The sequence below is a fragment of the Penicillium digitatum genome, chromosome 1 (assembly GCF_016767815.1).
Source record: "Penicillium digitatum chromosome 1, complete sequence".
NCBI classification, from domain to species: Eukaryota; Fungi; Ascomycota; class Eurotiomycetes; order Eurotiales; family Aspergillaceae; genus Penicillium; species Penicillium digitatum.
In genome coordinates this window covers 1,081,272-1,099,455 of record NC_089384.1, presented here as the reverse complement: position 1 = coordinate 1,099,455, position 18,184 = coordinate 1,081,272, and the positions used below count along the sequence as shown (strand labels likewise).

The 18,184-nt window shown below is 46.8% G+C and overlaps 3 protein-coding genes across 3 annotated transcripts; 1 reads left to right on the top strand and 2 right to left on the bottom strand.

Annotated features, from left to right (window-relative positions):
• Nucleotides 1-5,503: 5,503 nt before the first annotated feature.
• Nucleotides 5,504-7,717, top strand: Pdw03_2695 (acyl-CoA synthetase family member 2, mitochondrial; the record flags this gene model as incomplete). The annotated part of the gene is made up of 1 exon (XM_066100264.1): nucleotides 5,504-7,717. One exon carries the CDS (start codon nucleotides 5,504-5,506, stop codon nucleotides 7,715-7,717), a length of 2,214 nt encoding a protein of 737 aa, XP_065955664.1.
• A 147-nt stretch (nucleotides 7,718-7,864) lies between these two features.
• Pdw03_2694 (uncharacterized protein) lies at nucleotides 7,865-13,024 on the bottom strand (the record flags this gene model as incomplete). Its single annotated transcript, XM_066100263.1, has 1 exon — nucleotides 7,865-13,024. The coding sequence occupies one exon, from the start codon at nucleotides 13,022-13,024 to the stop codon at nucleotides 7,865-7,867; it is 5,160 nt and encodes a 1,719-aa protein (XP_065955663.1).
• A 1,120-nt stretch (nucleotides 13,025-14,144) lies between these two features.
• Nucleotides 14,145-17,771, bottom strand: Pdw03_2693 (Mitochondrial inner membrane protein Mitofilin; the record flags this gene model as incomplete). The annotated part of the gene is made up of 1 exon (XM_014674941.2): nucleotides 14,145-17,771. One exon carries the CDS (start codon nucleotides 17,769-17,771, stop codon nucleotides 14,145-14,147), a length of 3,627 nt encoding a protein of 1,208 aa, XP_014530427.2.
• Between the last annotated feature and the right edge of the window lie 413 nt (nucleotides 17,772-18,184).

The window sequence follows — 18,184 nt, the reverse complement described above, 5'->3', positions numbered from 1 at the left end:
GTGGTGCGACGCAGTACACCAATGGGAGGAAAAACAGGGTTTCGAGTCTGTGCAGTTATGTAGAGGACTCGAAAGAGCGAGGCTCATAACCTGTTAGAGATACTAGAGATCTACAATGAATGTAGATGTAACTGGAAATCTCTTGATGCGTTGAGAGAGAGAGAAACTATCTACATGCTATGACTGAGACTAAGTACTGGGAGGCTCGAGCAAACAGTGGTAATCACGTGACCTTCGAACAAAGAATTCAAGAGTAAAGCAATATATGGTGGACATAGAGTGCTAAATTTCTTTAGGTCTAAATTATGTAGATCTCTACACCGTCACTATGGAGGTGGTGAATCTTTGTAGGGTAGACTTTTATAGGCTATGTTACCAGCCAGTTCTTTAAACAAAAGAGTGCATTTCAACGAGAATACTAAGTACAGAGAAAGAAGAAGAAAGAAAGAAAGAAAGAAACCTGCGAGACAGGAACCTTTTATGGGGTCCTGTCACGATTAGTCTTCCGCACGACCCAGTAAAACCCAGACCCAACCCAGACCCAACCCAGTCTGGGTTTTGGGTCTGGGGCCCCAAACTGGGTTACAAACTAAACAAACATGCTAAGGATTCTAAATGTATAACTTATGCATTTATTCGCGGTAATTTTGAGTATTTGCTTTACTTGATTATATCTAATTTTATTTGTAAAAAGGGTAAAAGAGATGCGTATAATTGAGGATTCTTTGTCAAGCAAGCTAATGGTATTCAAATAAATCATCTTCCCTGCTTTTACGTTTTCTCCCTGATGCTCGTGTCTGTGTACAGGTTGGTGGTAATGATGGCGAGCAAGGACGACCATATTCACTTGTAGGTAAGGGCCTCTCCTCCGGTATATCCTCTGGTCTATCCTCAATTACAACCTCAATTGCATCCCCTGGTTTATCTTCCAGTTCATCCTCCTGCTCCTCTGTATCACTAATTGGATCAACCTCAATCTCACTGAGCTTCTCTTCCCTCTCCTCTTTTGCCGCCTCAAGCTCATCCTGGGAGAAAAATTTCTCAAGAAGTGTTGCTTCCTGCTCCTCCATATCAAATTTCGTTGTACAAAGAAACATCATTAATGCCTCGACAGTCTCACTCTTCATTCTACCACGACGATAGTGACAAATATCTCGAGCGGTATTAAAGAGGCGTTCAACTCCTGCGCCAGTTGCTGGAAATGAGAGTGTATCTCGCGCAAGGGCAGCAATGGCCGGAAAGCGAGCCTGGTGCTCTTTCCAGAAAGTAAGCGGCCTAACAGAAACAGTATCTATATATATAGTAGTATTATTATCACACATACTCTTTGTATTTACTTACCGCTGTCAAGATATTGACTGATTTCATCAGTAATGGCTCGTGGTTGTATATCCCTTCCATCAAGCATCTCCTCTAGCCTTGAGCTTGGATGGGCTATCGTTAGAGAGCTTTGTAGATCACGACTGCTTATTCTAACTTGTGCTTGATATGGAACAAGGGCTTGTTCAAAAGCAAGTCGATAGGTATCTCGCCATTTCTGATCCCAATCACTGGAGAGGAAGAATTTGAATTTGTTCACCGGTGCAAGCATTGTACTGATTGCATAGATATTCCCTCGAAGATCATCAGCTTGGGAGTAATACTCATCAAGCTTAGACCGACCAGCTTCAAGGGCCTCTAGCATCTGTTTTTTCCATGGGACACGCTTTCGGCGTAGCTGTGCCTGTGATCGCTCAAGATGATCAAACAGTTTGTTGTAGATCTTAAACACATAGTGGGCAGTGACATCTCGAGTCTTTGATAGCTGTGTTGTATAATCAAAGAAGGGCTCGGTGATACAAAGAAGATAGTCGATCTGACGCCACTCTTGCTCGCTGAGTAGCATCTCCTCACAATCATACTCTGTACAGAATAAAGAGAAGATAGCACGTAGCCTCTTTGCCCGGCGAAGCATGAGGAACGTAGAATTCCATCGTGTCTTTACATCTTGGATTGGAACGATCTTGATATTAGTTGTCTGAAGATTGTAAAAGGTCTCTCTGCGCTGGGGACTTGCATTGACGTAAATCGCAAGATAACGGACTTTGTTCAGTGTGGAGGAGATCTGACTTTGCTTCGCATTTTCTTGGGCTAGCCTTGACTGCTTCTCTGTCCACCTTGTCTCGGCTGATTCATTTAATGGAACTGCCTTGATCCGAGCAAGAAGCTGATTGAGGCTGAGCTGGATAACGTGGGCAAGACATGGTATTCGGGTGATAATAGTATCATCTGACAAAGCCTGTTGGAGAGCAGTAGCTAATGTCTTGTTGTTTGATGCATTATCTGTTGTCAACCCGAATACTTTATCTTCAATGTTGTGCTCCACTAGGGTTTCTATAAGAACACTACTCAGGTAAGAGCCGGTATGTGTACCATGAAGCGGCTTAAACCCAAGTAGTACCTCACGATATACCCAATCACTGTCAATGAAATAGCCAGTAATAGCCATAAATGCCTGCGAGAATGGAGATGTCCAGCAGTCAAGCGCAATGGATATCTTTGAGCCAGAAGGCAGCGTACGAAGGATACGCTGCTGCCGGTCTTTGACTAGACTGCCCAATCGGCGACGGATGGTATCGGCAGATGGGATCACTGGAGGGGATGGGGCGGAACGAGCTTTATTGATGATGCGTTTGAATGATGGATGCTCGATCAGATGGAATGGGAGCCGGTTGAGAGTAAGAAATTGGAGGAGATCCTCCTCCCAATCTTCTTGTAAGAAGGGTATGCTTGCTGAAACTTCTCCCTAGAATAATAATAAATTAGTATAGTTACTTGATTTTATGATAGAAAATATACCTCTCGTTGTAGGAAGTTTGTAATCTCCGCTTTCTTCCCCTTTTCCGACCGTAAACAACCAGCCGTTTTCCGATGTTTCTGGATGGTTGATGTGCCATGATACTGCGCTTTGCCTGTGCTGTTCGGGCTTAGTGTATAAGGATGCTCTAGGATCTTCCCACAGCGCTTGCACATAACCTTTGGTGCGCCATCAATACCCTGAGCTACCTGATGGTAGCTATTCCAGATCTCTGTATGGCGGTTCGAATCCCATTTAAGCTTGCTTTTCCTCCCGTAGTCAGTCTCTAACCACCAGTCCACAAAATCGTTATGTGACATTGTATCGTATAGAATAAACCCTTTCCTACGGTCGGGTCCAACGCGTTTCAATAAAGGGGGGATTGGGAGGGGATCATCTGGTCTTCGGAAGTTTGAGTCGATTGTGTGTTGACTTGCGGATGGTGTGACTTGTCCAGTTGAAATATATGAGAGATCGTCAAGATCACCACCATAGAGCGACGATGCAAAGTCGGAAAGTTGGCTTTGAGACATAACATGAGAATGACATATAATATATACAAATGGATGTAAGGGGAGAAATTCTTTAACGTACAAAGGTAGAAATGCACTAAAGTTGTAGAAGTGTCTAGGAATATTGATATATCAAATATAGTAAATCATCCTACTCTTGTTGATTGGTCTATTATACTAAAATTATATGGGTCTAAAGAAATACCCCTGAGATAACCCAGTCAAGACCCAGTCAAGACCCAGTCATAACCCATTTAACCCAGTAAGAACCCAGTAAGAACCCATTTAACCCAGTAAGAACCCAGTAAACCCAGTAAAACCCCAGTCAAACCCCAATTCCCACCCCAGTTCCATTAATCCTTCTCAAAATATTTCTTCCTACCCTCCCTTCAAGTCGCATATACCAAGTAGATTAAGAGGTAGTAAGTAGTTTTGAATATAAAAGTTTACTAGATATCTATCCATAGTTATATAAGCTCTAGAATTAAACAGAAGAAGAGAAATAAATGAATTCAAAAATTATTTTACTCTGTAGATGAAAATATATATTATGTTGATGTGTGTTGAATATATATATCTGCAACTTGGGGTATACTTTGTATTTTAAATGGAATGCAATCCTACGCCTGAGAAAACCAGCAGCCAACACATACCACCTTTCCATATGAAATAAAGCATTTGAAGAAGTAATTAATCTTGAACCAGATATATTACTTTGGAGAACGAGGTTATTTCTTAAAATTTCCTTTGCCTTGTTGGTAGAGAGTGTAGCATTTCGATGTAGAAACCATAACAGGGGAAAATGACAGTATGTTATTTAAATATTTATGCCATAATTTATGCAGAAACTGGGTCGAACTGGGGCTATACTGGGTTTTCTGGGGCCCCAGTCACTGGGTCTGGGTTGGGTTCTGGGTCGAGACCTTCGACCCAAACTGGGTCGTGCGGAAGTCTAGTCACGATCCAACAATCAAACAATGCAAACCTCGTCAAGACGGAAACTTCCGGCAGAAATCCTCCTAGATCGTCACAGGCTAAGGGAGATTCTCTAGGTTTTTAGTACTACCATAGGAATGTGAGCGAGTCGAAGAGGCTATAATATCTTAGGTAGTAAAAAAGGACGAATTAGAATTCTAAGAATATAAGTTTTTAGGCATATAGCCTATCAACCGGGTAAAGTATAATAACAGCAAGGGGGTAGAAATATTATTGTAAGTATTTAAACTGATTCTTACTAGAACTTCGAGGGTCCTAGGGATCCTCCGGCTATAGTAGAAATATATACGCGGCAGATTATAAATCAAATCTAGGCCGAACCAATCCTAGATCGCTTTCGAGATAACGCTAATCTCTCTTGGGGTGTTCTGATTGTAAGGATCACTATCCAATAAAATTAAAAATATTGGTGGTGCAAAAGATTCAGTTGAATATAGAGAATTGTATTTGATGGGGTGCGTGTTAAAATCGACTATCGTAGGGTTTTGTATAAAAGAGTGTATTGTAGAACTCCATATTCTAAATTAACACAAATAATAAAATCACACGGTAGGGCTATATTTAAGTCCCAAAGGAGTAATCCGTAGAGAGGACTAGGAAATTGGACCCACAAATTCTTGGTCCTATAGGAGTTGGCAAGGTCTATAGTGGGCCCATCGCTTGTGAAATATGTTGTCTATTGATTGGACCATTACTTGTTATGTTGCTATAGTTCGGCCACATGGCACCACATTGTTTGATAACTACCATGGCACGAAAGCCCAGCTGAGAAATCGGCTTATCCATGCGCGCCACATGTAATCAACATGGTGTTCTGTCAAATCCATACAATCAATTGAATACAGAAGAAGCTCTGAACTACATACTAGTGATTGATGACTAGTGGCTGCCAGTTTTGGTATTACTAGCAAAAAATGCCAGTATGTGCATGCACATTAGCGTAATTCTCGGCCGGACTTTCGTAGCAGGGTAGTCAGGAGAGGTGCTGGCTATGCACCTCACTGCAATAGTCAGTCTGTCTTACGCAGGATGAGCTATGTTATCTTTCCCCTTCTCCAGCAATCAGTATTTGAAGCCCACAATCTCCTTTATCCTGTTCGTTTCCTCCGTTTCCTATCACAACATCACAACAGAAATTTTGATTCCATTACTTTTGGCCATGTGCACTACAAGCGAAGTTAACGGAGGACCTGCTCCTGTGAGATTACAAACTGTTATTGATCAATTCGCGGCCATTGTCCAACAAAACTCTGAACAACCTGCAGTTGTTTCTTGCCAGCAGAAATCGGACCTATATGGCTTTGAAAATGGTAAGAGGCGTCAGTGTGAGTATTTGAGATGGACGTACGGTGTATTGGACCAAGCGGTCCAGTCATTTGCATTCCACCTCAGCTCTTATGATCTGAAGCCTGGTATGCCGCTTCTGATATTCAGCCATAATCGGGTTGAATGTCTCGTAGCCTGTCTAGGTGCATATTACCTAGGCCTTATTCATGTTCCAATCAGCCCCGAAAGCCTTTTGAATTTGGGTGATGCGCAGTATTTGCTCGATACAGTGTGCAATGCCCATGGTCATCAGAAAATTGTGGTTATTGCTGCTGCCGATATTGCGAAATCTATCGATCAACTCATTTTGCCGCAAAGTTCTGTCAAAATTGCATTTGATGAGTCGGTCCCAGGCTGGATCACATTCGAATCATTGATGGAGCCCGCCAAAATCAAGACTTGTCAGTCAAGCACTCCTGCAGAATCTATTCTTTTTACAAGCGGCTCCACTTCCCGTCCCAAGGGGTGCCAGATTTCAGCAGATCGATGGTTCAATTCGTTGCAAGGGGCGATTGGCCTTGGTCAACTTGAACCCACTGACGTGACGGCCTTTCTTTTACCCAATCATCATGCTTATGGTCATATTTGTATGATCATGCCCCTGCTACGTGGAAGTTGTTTGGTTATTGCTAGTCCCGAGTTTCATCTTCAAACTGCCGCTCACGCAATCACCCACGAGCGTTGCACGACGCTGGCTTTAGTGGGCACGATGGCATTCGGGTTGCTGGAATTGCTACCTACCATGGAATGTGAAAGCCTCAAGTTGATTGTATTTGCTGGCATGACCATCTCACCAGATTTGGTTCGGAGCTGCTTCAAAAGGTTGGGTCTTGCCAGTGTCGAAAATTTCTATGGCATGACGGAGGGGGTCTTTTCCACAACAGGTCCCATTACAAATCCTGACTATATTATCAAAAGTCAAGATTTATCTATTGGGGGTCCAATTCCTGGCCTGAAAATGCGAGTTTGCAGTTCAAGAAATCGCATGTCTGTTCCCTATGGCGTCGTTGGAGAGCTTCACGTATCTGGAGGCACCATGGTGCAGGGGTATTTGGGCGGGGAGCACGAGGATTTCTACGACGAAGATGGAGAGAAATGGTTCATCACCGGTGATACAGTCATGATGGATGAAAAGCTTCAATTGTACATCATGGGCCGGTATAAAGACACAATAATCCGGGGAGGCGAGAATATTTCACCTGCAAGGATAGAAGCTGTGATTGAAACTATTCCAACGTTTTCAGCTGCTCAGCCCGTGGTGATAAAGAAAAAAGATCCCATTGCTGGTGAGGTACCTGTGGTCATACTGAGAGAATCTATCAGTGATGAGCAAGCCAAGCTGCTACGAGACACTGTCCGGTCCGCCTTGGGAATTACTCATGTCCCTACAGAGATCCTCTCCTTGCAGACATTAGGAATCGAAGAGTATCCTCAAACAAGCGCAGGAAAGATCAAGAGAAAGGATCTCACTGAAATGGTGGCATTTAACGACAAGAGAACGCCAAATGCAGCTCTACCAGCCTCCGTCGACTGGAATATGTCTGTTACGAAAGCCTGGGGCCAAGTCCTTGGTGTTGCACCTGTAAATCTTGATTTAAATGCACCTCTGGCCCACTTGGCAGATAGCATTCTCATGCTGACTGCCCGAGATCGCATTCGGAAGGATACCGGACAGGCAGTTCCGATAGATACATGGATGAAAACCATGACCCTTTCTGAACAAATCGCTTTGCTAGAATCCCAGGCTCAATTCATACCACCAGGTAGTCTACCACCGCCTGCGAGTGAAATGCAAAGGTTTCCTCCAGGTGTGAAAGACATGATTCATTTGGGTGGCAACGCAGACTTGTTTCCATCAACCAAGATTGCCGTGCAAGAAACCATCACGCCGTTTTGCCTATCGTGGCAAGATGTGCAGGACGTCTTTCCGTGTCCGGATTTCATTCACACTATCAGCAAGTATAGAACTGTTGATGCAAATACAATGATAGTATGTATGCAGGTAAAACAGTATTCAATTGGATGGACGGGGAGAGAGAGAAGGTGAGAGTGGAAGGAAGACTATCTAGTTGGTCTATCCTACATGTGATGCCTGAGGCATCCAACATCCCCCTCATAGACCATGTTCCATCAAACTCCCCGAATTCTGGTTTTCATAGTAAAATCCTGCAAATCATGCATTTCAAATATGCATTTAAATCATGCCGATCAAACCAACAAAAGTCTCAAATTGCTCCTTTGCCAATGCTTTTGTAAAACCGTCAGCTGCGTTCTTCTTCGTGTCCACTCGTCTAATGTCCACATGTCCCTGTGCGACAGCATCCTTAACAAAGAACCATCGTAGATCGAGCCATCTATTCGCGGATTTGCCACCTTTCTTAGTGAGCAGCAATTGCGAATTGATATTGTCTGTATGAATCTCAATGGGACGCTGCTCTGGCAGCATAAACGAGCGAGCAATCTTGCCTAGCCACATTGCATCCCGAGTAGGTTGATCTAGTGCACACCATTCTGCGACAGTGGTCGAATTGGCAGTGATGGTTTGCTTCTTTGTAGTCCACATGACTGGAGAGCCGGCGAAGTACCATATACTTCCTTCGGTTGACTTGCTATCCTCCCAGTCCGCATGAGATGCGTCCGCATGCGCATAGAATCGAAGTTCTTGCGTACGACCAAGTGTAATGCCAACGTCAGGCATATGTCTCAGGTACTTGACGACGTGTTGCATGGCGTGAAGGTCTTCAAATGTAGGGTTCGCCAAACGATGTTGCAAGCGAGTAACTGCGAAGCGAATGTCTGGCCTAGTCTTGACTGCTAGCCAGTTTAACATGCCGACAACTGATTGATATTGATCAAATGAATCGTCATCTAGCACATTGGATGCATTGGCAGGTGACTCTCTCCATGCGGCTGGCAATGGTGTATCCTTCCATCCAGAACCTGCATTTGCAGTACGTAGAACCTTCTGAATATAGGCTTCCTGAGACATAGTGATCGTGCAATTGTCATAGTCTCTGTGTAGTGCACAGTTCAGATACTGCTTTGGTTCTCCGAGGTCCTTCAAATCATAGTACTGGCGGAGTTCATTGACGACTTTTTCGATATCTTCGTCTGTAGGTGCTGCAATGATAAAATCATCGACATGAATCATCATAATGGTCAACTCAGTGCCTTTGCCTTTGACATAAACACAGGGGTCATCATCCAACGGATGGAAACCAATCTGACGTAGTTTGCAATCCATCTCTTCGTTCCATAAGAAAGCAGAGTCTCGCAGTCCAAAGAGCGCTTGATTAAGCGTGCATACCCATTGGTTCTTGTCACCTTCGGCGTCTGCATACTCGAAGCCTGTCGGTTGTCTCATATAGACTGTCTCCACGTCTTCACGTGAAGCATTGAGATATGCGGCAGTGAAATCAACCTGTCTCCATCTAAGACCATACACTGCAATCAGTGTAAAAACGATTTTGATCATGCATTCGGCGACAACAGGGGCATACGTTTCTCCATCATTCTTGTCCTGGAAGTTGCCACACACGACCCATCGTGCTTTGAATTCGTAAACTTCATCTCTGGTGTTGGATTTGACAGTGAATCGCCATTGACCTGGCAGAATCTTAGCCTTTGGTGGCTTAAGAATCAGGCTCCATGTGTTTTTAGCCACGAGATCACCCAGTTGTCTCTGCATAGCATCAAGCCATTGAGGCCAGAAAGGGCTCTTCTGTGCTTGCTTGTACGTAGATGGTAGATCAACGTCCTTTGCGTATAATGGCTTCCCATTGTAAAGAAATGGCTCGTCAATGTCAACCTTTGACATTTCGGCTTTATCCATTGTCATATCAGCTGTTGCTGACATCGCACTAGGTCCCGCAGACCCCTGTCCATCACCCTCCGTCAAGTTATTACCGCCTGATTCCTTCGCTTTTGCCCTCTTGGCTGTGCGTTGAATGTCTCGGTCTCGCTTCTCGTACTCGACGGCGAGGTGCTTCTGCTCCGGATCGTGGTATCGGTCGGGTGCGATTCCGATATTCGCTCGTCTCGATCGTCGGGGTGGTGGTGGAGCCGGTGTAGCTGGGTCTTGAGAGATAGGGTCTGGTGACGATTGAATTGAGATGATTTCACGACTAGGTGACACACTAGCTTGTTGAATTGGAGACGAGAACGGGTATTCGTAAACTGCTCTCTGTCTCTCTGGAGAAGGAGTCAAGTCATCTGATTCCTTACTAGCAGATCTCTCAATGTTGTCAGCATCTCGACGAACATCGTCCATGCTCTCAGCTAACTGAGATACTTGGGTAGACAGCTGTTGAAGTCTCCTCCCAAGGTCTTCTTTCTTCTGTTTAATGACATCTGGAACGTTCTCTGTAGGAGGGTTCGTAATCTCAGTAATTCTTGCGCCTGTCATCATAGGCTCCTCCCCCACAGTAGGAAGAAAACTTTGAAAGAGTTTGCGTTGTCTCATTGGTGGAACAATTGTCTTCTGTGGTGTCTCAGGCATTGTAGATGCACTACCATAGATTGTTGGAAGATGAATTGTAGACGGCGTGACAGGTGCCTGTACAGTCAATCGTGTAGGCGTCTGTACCGGTAGCGTACGTACCATCTGTCGTTGTTTAATCTCTGGCTTCGAGATCTCATCGTCTTGTGTTAGTGAGACAGGCATGAATCCGACGACATCGTTATCTCCACCTGGGTCCTTTGGATCGGTAGGTACTCCGTTGACTAGCATTGATCCCGTATCATCGTTATCGTCATCTCCGGGTTGTGGAAAGCCAACATCACGAGATACCACTAGTTTCCTAGTAGCTGGATCCCATACTTTGTAAACATGACCACCGTCCCCCTCATAACCAACGAGCTTTCCTTTCCATGCTCTGGGTGCTGCTTTCCTAGCCTGAATCCTCTTAGGCTTCGGAATATGAACGTATGCAGTTGTTCCCCATGGTTTAAGGTGCTTCAAAGAAGGCTCTGCGTTTGGAATCTCGAGCTCTTGACGCCAATGTGTTAGCGGCGAGATCTTGATTTTCGGATTGATCAGTCTGTTGTAGATGTAGATGGCTGTGTCTGTCGCATATGGCCACATCTCTTCCGTCATCTTTGCATCAATAATCATCGTTCTCTGGATGTCGTTGATATGTCCACCGAAGCGCTCCACAGTGCCATTTGGTTCAGCAGTGTATGGTGGTGTGATCTCGAAAGTCATACCATGCTTCTCACCCCATTTGATGAACTCTTTGAACTCTGTGCCACCATCCATTCGCCAGATGCCTGGGTATCTGCCAGTGAGCAATTTGATCTTCTCACAGAACGCAGTAAGCTTATAGTAGGCATCACTTTTGTTCTTCAACATGATTCCCTCGATCAGTCGAGATGCATCGTCGACGACTGGCAACCAGTAGTTCTCTCCATTTGGTCCGGTAGGCTTCATTGGTTGTGTATCTACGTGGAATTTCCATGCCACATCCTGCACCCTTGCCTGTGGTTGACGAGAAATTTTGAGCTTTGATTTACCTTGGAAACAGGCATCACAGTCGAAATGCTCCGTGCCGTATTGTTCATCATCACCTAGCTGTTCAGCATGTTGTAATGTGGAGGCAATTCGTGCTTTTCCAGCATGTCCGAGACGTCGGTGGATCTCGTACGCAGTCACTTTGTTCACGAATCCAATTTCTTCATCATCAGAATCGGAATCTATGTCAGATTTGACCTCATTGGGGTCATCGTCGTCTTTTGGACTGACAAGGTACGGGACACCAGTTGATGTATCTCCATACCCCACAATGTCACCCTCACCATTTGTGAGATACTTAGTACGTGTGTCATAAGAGATGTCTTGCTCTTCAAGAAGCTTTTGCATGCCTAATAGCTTGCCGTGTCCTCCTTGAGTATAGTAACCAGTTGTCATAAACGAGTGCGTCTTACCATTTCTCCCTGGCAGAGCAGTTCTCACAATGATTTGACCATGACCTAGCGTGACAACTCTATTGCCAGAGTAGTCTTTGTACGCATAGGCAGTGTCAGGATGATCCAGTTGGTATGTGTGAAAGTCTTCGATGTCATGCGTCAATGTCTTGTCAGATCCAGTGTCAAGCAACCAATCGTTCCTCCTATCAACAGAATTGGCAGCTGCAACAACCATATTGTTTTGTCCATCTTGACGTTGGGCTCTGTGGATTGCCTTTGAATAGGCCCAGAGGTTGCCGGACGGTTCCCACGAAACTGGAGGGTTCTCACTGAGATAGGCACATCTCTTCGCAGTGTGTGGTCCAAAGCCACAGAATGAGCACATGTTGTTGTCATCCTTTTGTGTGCCATTACGCATCTCATTTGCGTATTCATGAATGTCTTTGCCATCGGCAGGCTGCTTGCGAAGACCCTTCTTCTTCTTCTTTTTAGCAGTAGCTGTATCATCCTCGACGGCATTGGTATCTTTGTTGGATTGGGTGTTGTCGTCATTGTGACCGTTGTTGTTTTGACCACCTCGGCCACCTCGGTTTCCTCCACGACCACCTCTTCCATTGCCTCGGCCTCGGCCGGCATTGTTGTTGTAAGTAGCATTAGCGACACCTTCCATGTCAGCTGCTGCTTGAAGTGCTCTCCAGTACTCCTCCACCTTGTCGAGGGTGAGTTTCTTAGGCTCCAGACTTGCAACTTCCTCCCTAATGAACTGTACTTTCATGACTTCCAGTTCAATGTTTTGAAGAACTTGTGATAAGCCGTGTGATGGGTGTGGTGCTGCTTTGAATCTAGCTAGCACGTGGTACTGTCGCTGGTATTCCTCAATGTACTCGCTTGCCGAGTTGTAGTCCGATCGTTTCATCTTGTCGAACTTCCGCATCTCGATAAACGCTGTCTGCATCCGATCACTTCCTTGTGTCATTGACATGAGTTCGTCATACAGTTGATCGGCATATTTAGGCATCTTGGACAGGTTGCGTAGTTTGTTCTGTAGGGTGACGTCGATCTGGTTGTACATCCAGCTAGCAACCAAGCGAGACCAGTACTTCCATCTTCCGAATGAAGTATGCGACTTGTGAGGTCTGGGAATGTTGCTGTCTAACAACCATTCCAATGCATATGGGATCAGCTGGTAAGCCAGTGCCTGTTTCCAACCACTTGGATCAGTGTCATTGTGTTCCAGTGTCCGAACTTTCTGGATTTTGGTCATTGCAATCGCTGGAAGACCATGTCCCTGATGGGGCGGTGTGTTGTCCTCATCTTCACTATCACTGTCATCCTGTGTGAATTGGATCGGATTGGTAAAGGACGGGATCTGGGGTTCCAATGGGTTGGTCGATGCATCAAGCGGGTGAGGGTTGGTGTCCCCCTCGTTGTCCGTCTCGGTGTCGGCCATGATTGGATGTTAAAGCTAAACGGAGCTTTTGCCGGCGGGGCTCGAAGGATTTCCTAGATGTTATTGGCTGGATCTGAATGTTGTGTCACACACAGAGGTGGGTCCACAGTGGGGTCAGATCGTCAAAAGTCTCCAGTTGAAAATGGCTTCAGAGAAAAGAGTTGCTAGTGGTCCAGCTAGCAGAAGAGGCTCATAACCTGATGCAAATACAATGATAGTATGTATGCAGGTAAAACAGTATTCAATTGGATGGACGGGGAGAGAGAGAAGGTGAGAGTGGAAGGAAGACTATCTAGTTGGTCTATCCTACATGTGATGCCTGAGGCATCCAACATCTACTCGGCGCTCTACCTGGCATCGTTCCTCGATACCCTCAAAAGGACTTAGGCTGGAATAAGACTGTGCGCAGCAACAGCTCGGTTGAGAGGCAGATCGTTGACGTTGGAGGATCAGCACAGGCAAGTATAATCAGGAAAGCTTCTAACATAACTGTGACCAGTTTGGCAGTGCGTAACAAGGTGGCCCACTCACTGGTGAAATATGTTATAGGATCGCAGTCCAGAGCGAATCTCTTAGATAGGTTATAGGAATAGGCTGATTCCACACTCTTTAAGATCAGTATCAATATTCTCTTCGGGATCTAAAAAAGATGATCTCGAATCGGCGTTGTGAACTCGAGTTGTCGCTTTGGAAGGAAGAAGCGCCTACAGAGTCATACGCAACTAGTTAGACTGGAATAGGTTAGTTGAACTTTGATTGATTGATTGATCCTTAGCGGGATTATGCTACAAAATTTGGTACTGCGACGGTGCTACAGCACATAGTCCTGCAGCACCAGAATTGCCTACGTATTGGAACGGAGAAGAGATAGCTGAATTATGTACAAAAGATAAAGACAAAATGTTGTGGGAATAGTTTGAAAGAGGTGCAACGCTCCATTAAATAATACAGGGTGGATAAGAACAGAAGACAGCGGGCATAAGCAAGGTCACTGGGGGGGGGGGGTAATATAGCACGCCAACAGGGGCGATGGGGTTAAAACCAATATCGTAAAAAACGAAAAGCCCCCCCCAAAAATGCACGGAAGAACAATGAAGAAATCTCCACATGCTCCCTGTAATCAAAGCCACAAGACCCATCGGATACCAGTGAAAGCACCACGGAAGACACCACGTACAACCTTGAAAGCCATGACAACCAGCCACACCCACCAAAGCATAGCAACAAGAGCCCATTCCAAAACCATGAACCCAGCGCGGCGAATCCACCGCAATCGACGGCGACGCTTACGAAGGCCTTTGTCAAGCGCATCACTCAGCTGCTTGACAGCGAGTGTGCTAGTGGTGTTGAGCTGGACACACAGGTCCTCGGCGTCATTCGCCGCGGTTCGGACGCGAGGAGCCAGGGAATGATTGACCGAATTTTCCAGGCTCTTCAGCTGGGATCGGAGAGGAGACGAGGTGGAGGTTGAGAAATGATGCATGGATTGTTGGAACGAGTGTTGGGTGTGCTCGAAACGCCGGATAAGGCATTGGGCAGCGAAATCGAACTCACCGGCCCGCGTCACTCGTGGGACAGAAGCACCAGGGCCCATGGAGCTTTGAAGCCAGTGAGGAACTGGTGCACGGGGGGTGTGCGCTCGGCGAGTGATCTCCCGGGCCTTGATCCCCGATGACAATAGAAGAGCTCGTGTACGCTCGACTTCTGATTTTCCAGGAACGCCGGTGTCGGGCATGGAGTGGATACTGCGTCCAGAAATGCTCCAGGTGCGACTAGCACCTGAAAGCCCTGAGCGTCTTCCTTCCGGTGAAAGCCCAGGTGATGCTCGAGCGTTGGCGAGCCCAGTGACAGGGGGTCGCGTTAAGCTGAAAGGGATGGAAGGGTCTTTAATCTCGGGGCGATTTGTCCGTCCCGTATGCAGAGAAGCGTTGAAATCAAGCGTTCTGCTGCGTGGCAGCGAGAACCTCTTAGGAGAATCACGGGCATCAAGATTTCGTGAAGGGGAAACTCGTTCGCCAGGACTGCCAAAATCGGTCACCTCTGCTGCTTTGCTTGGGTCATCTTGCCGCAGGGGTGATGTGAAGGTCGGCAGAGAGGGAATAAAGCTTCGCGATGAGTTCTTCTGGGAGTTTCTGCGAGTCAATCGTCCAGGCTCATCTGTGAATGTTGGCAGGCGCCTTAGAAGGCCTTTGGAGCCAGACTTCTTATCGCCCCTAGGTTCATCATCAAAATCACTATCATCCGATGCAAAAGTGGTAGCGGACGAGGATTTCCGAGATTCAGGATCTGCGTCTTTCTTCAGGATGAGGTCTCCGACCTTTGAGACCTCATTGCCCACGATCTCCGCTATCCGGCCTGGCCCCTTGAATATTCCTCGTAGCTTTGATTCGGGCAGATGGGATCCTTTACGGGACCGATGCCCATCTACCCGATTGCCGTCCTGCGTGCCTTGATCATCATTGTAAGATGACGACACAACGTCAGGAAGAGGACTCGGGTCGAGTTTGTAGACACCCTCTGTCCACGCAGACGGCCTCAAATTTCGCTGACGCAAAGCCTCTAGTTCCGGCAGTTCAAATTCTTGCTCTCGCTCTCGATCTGCTTGTTTGCTCTTGCTGCGGTCGTGGCGTGAAGCAATCTTATGACGGAGACCCTTCTTTGCGGGCGAGGGAGACCGACTTGATGGGGGTGACAGATTCACTGCTATACTCGGGAAGTAGCCAACGCGAGCGGGAGAGTTGGGTGCAGTGCTATACATACCTTCCAAGGACATAACAGGATCGTGCCGGTCATCAAGGCTGCCTGCTGACGAGAAGGAACCTTTTCTGTGCCTGCGAGCTTGCTTCGTGTTGACCGACAACGGCTCCGTTGGCTGTGGAGTCCTTCCCCGATCCACGTCAGCGTTGCGAACAGCCGGTGATCTGGCGCGGGATGTACGAGATCCCGAGTGTGCATGATCGACGAATCTTTGTACATGGTCGCGGATGTTCTCCCGAGACATGCGATGCTTTTCATCGACTGAAGGACGCGTATCTGAGCTTGAAGAACTCGAGACGCTGCCCGAACGTACTTTGACATGATCCCATCGTGACGCCTTTCGTTTGCTAGAAGCACTACGGCTGCGTAAGCTGTGCGAATGACTTCGAAATCTGTGCCTGTGCCGCCCACGACCCACGCTCTTGAATTCTTGCGCCAAGGCAGGGTGAGAACCGGATGAAGAAGTGCGCGGTGACGAATGTGCCTCTCTAGGATCTCCCACTTCAACCGAAAGGTGCTGCTGCTTATGAACCCTGAAGTCATCGCTTGTGTCCATGATCACTAATTCTGAGGGGTCAGGATATAGTTTACGGCCATCCTTGTCAACCACCTTCGTCTTGTTGGTACTACATTCCAGCCAGGCAGCATCGGCCAGAAGCTCTGCTGGCGAGATTTTCCAATCAATACGTGGTCGGCGGGCCTTCATGCTGCTGGTTCGGCTGACTCGCCGCAAGCTTGACCCCGGAGAGGTAGGCATCATATCCACATCTTCGTGTTCCCCAATAGAGACGTAACGATGACCTTCTTGGAATGGTGGCAGCTTTAAGCAATTTAATTGGTCGTACACTCTTTGGTTGTATTTTTGCTCGACCTCGTTGATCCATTGGTGAACTCTTTCAACGTCATGCCATCCTTCTGCGGCTGCATTGATGGAGCATTTCTCACGATATCTGACTTTCCGGTTGCGAATCACTTGGAGCGGGTTATAGCCTCGGTAGAGTTTCCGTGGTTTAGACTCCGTGGCTGCATCTCGAAGAGGTGGTAATGAGGGTAGTAGCCGCATATACTCATGAAATAAATCAAAATGATTAAGTGCTCTCTCAGCACGAGCCAAAGTGCTTTCTGAGAATTCATAATTCTGGTTATCCTCAATCGCAGATGGAGGCAACAAATTTATAACAGATGACTGCTCTAGGCTCTGCAGTGTCCCCTGTGACAGACAATTGCCAGAGACATGACTAAGATTGGGATACGGCGAGTCACGCTGGAAATTCCTCGCTAGTGTGGAATACGCATAGCCGTCTACTGTCGGAACGGCAGGTTGAGAGACAGATTTTGGTCTTCGGCTCTCAGAGCCCGGGGGTATTCCAGAGGCTGCTCTTTTCCGAGACTCATTGAGATTCAAGGCAAGATTCACGATATGGATTGAGTCCCTATCGAGGCCAGGAGTAGAATGTGCCACATTGTTTTCCGGTACCTCGGGCTGCGAGGAGCTTCCGGAAGGCTGTCTGTCAGGAGGCGCAGAAGCTTTCTGGGCACTAATCGGGCTTGAACTTCCATCATCTAGCGTTACTTCAGGTACGTGTTGCTTATGCCGGCTCCATGGAAATCGCGAGCGTTTCTTGGGGACCACAATATCCGGTTCGGGAACGCTGCGCTTCTCTTCGGGAGGTTCCAAGGGGCGAGGGCGGTGCAAGCTCACCATAGTGCTTCGCACGCGAGGTAACGAGTCAAGCAAGAAGCCACTTGAGCTCTGGGTCCTCCGCCGGCCCGGTGTCCTTCGATCTCCATCAAGGGAACCGCCACCCAGTGTGGTACCTTCCAACTCTCCGTTCGCTTGGTCGTCGGTCTCTTGGGGAGGGGTCTGGCGGAATGGGACCCCATCGGGTCGGATGAAAGACGTCGCAGTTGCCGAAGATCGGCCTCGGGGTCGCATCTTTGCCGGAGATAATGAAGATCGTGTAGGGGGCTCGTTTGGTCGTTGCGGCATTGCTGCGGGAAGAGCAACAATGCTAGATGACAACCTTCGGGAAAGAGACGGACATGATTTTGCCAGAAACAAGCAAAAATATTATCAGCCAAAAGAACAAGGGTTTAGATACAGGTGAATTTAGAGGCAATGTTGCATGATCAGCCTGCAAAACGTAACCACCCCCCCGTGTAGATCAGAATGCGTTGTTAGTTACGTTATCAGCCAGTGTTACATAATCACTTTAATCGCAGCTGTGGACCCGCCTAGGCACAAAACCGTGCAAGACTTACTTCAGCATCAAACTTAGTCTGGATTTATTTTAGGTGCAGAAAATGTGGTGAGATCTAGAATACAGAAGCTAAATACCGCAGGCTTTGGAGGAGTCAATGGACATGGGGAAAGTTCTAGCATTTGGGTCTATAGCGCAAGTA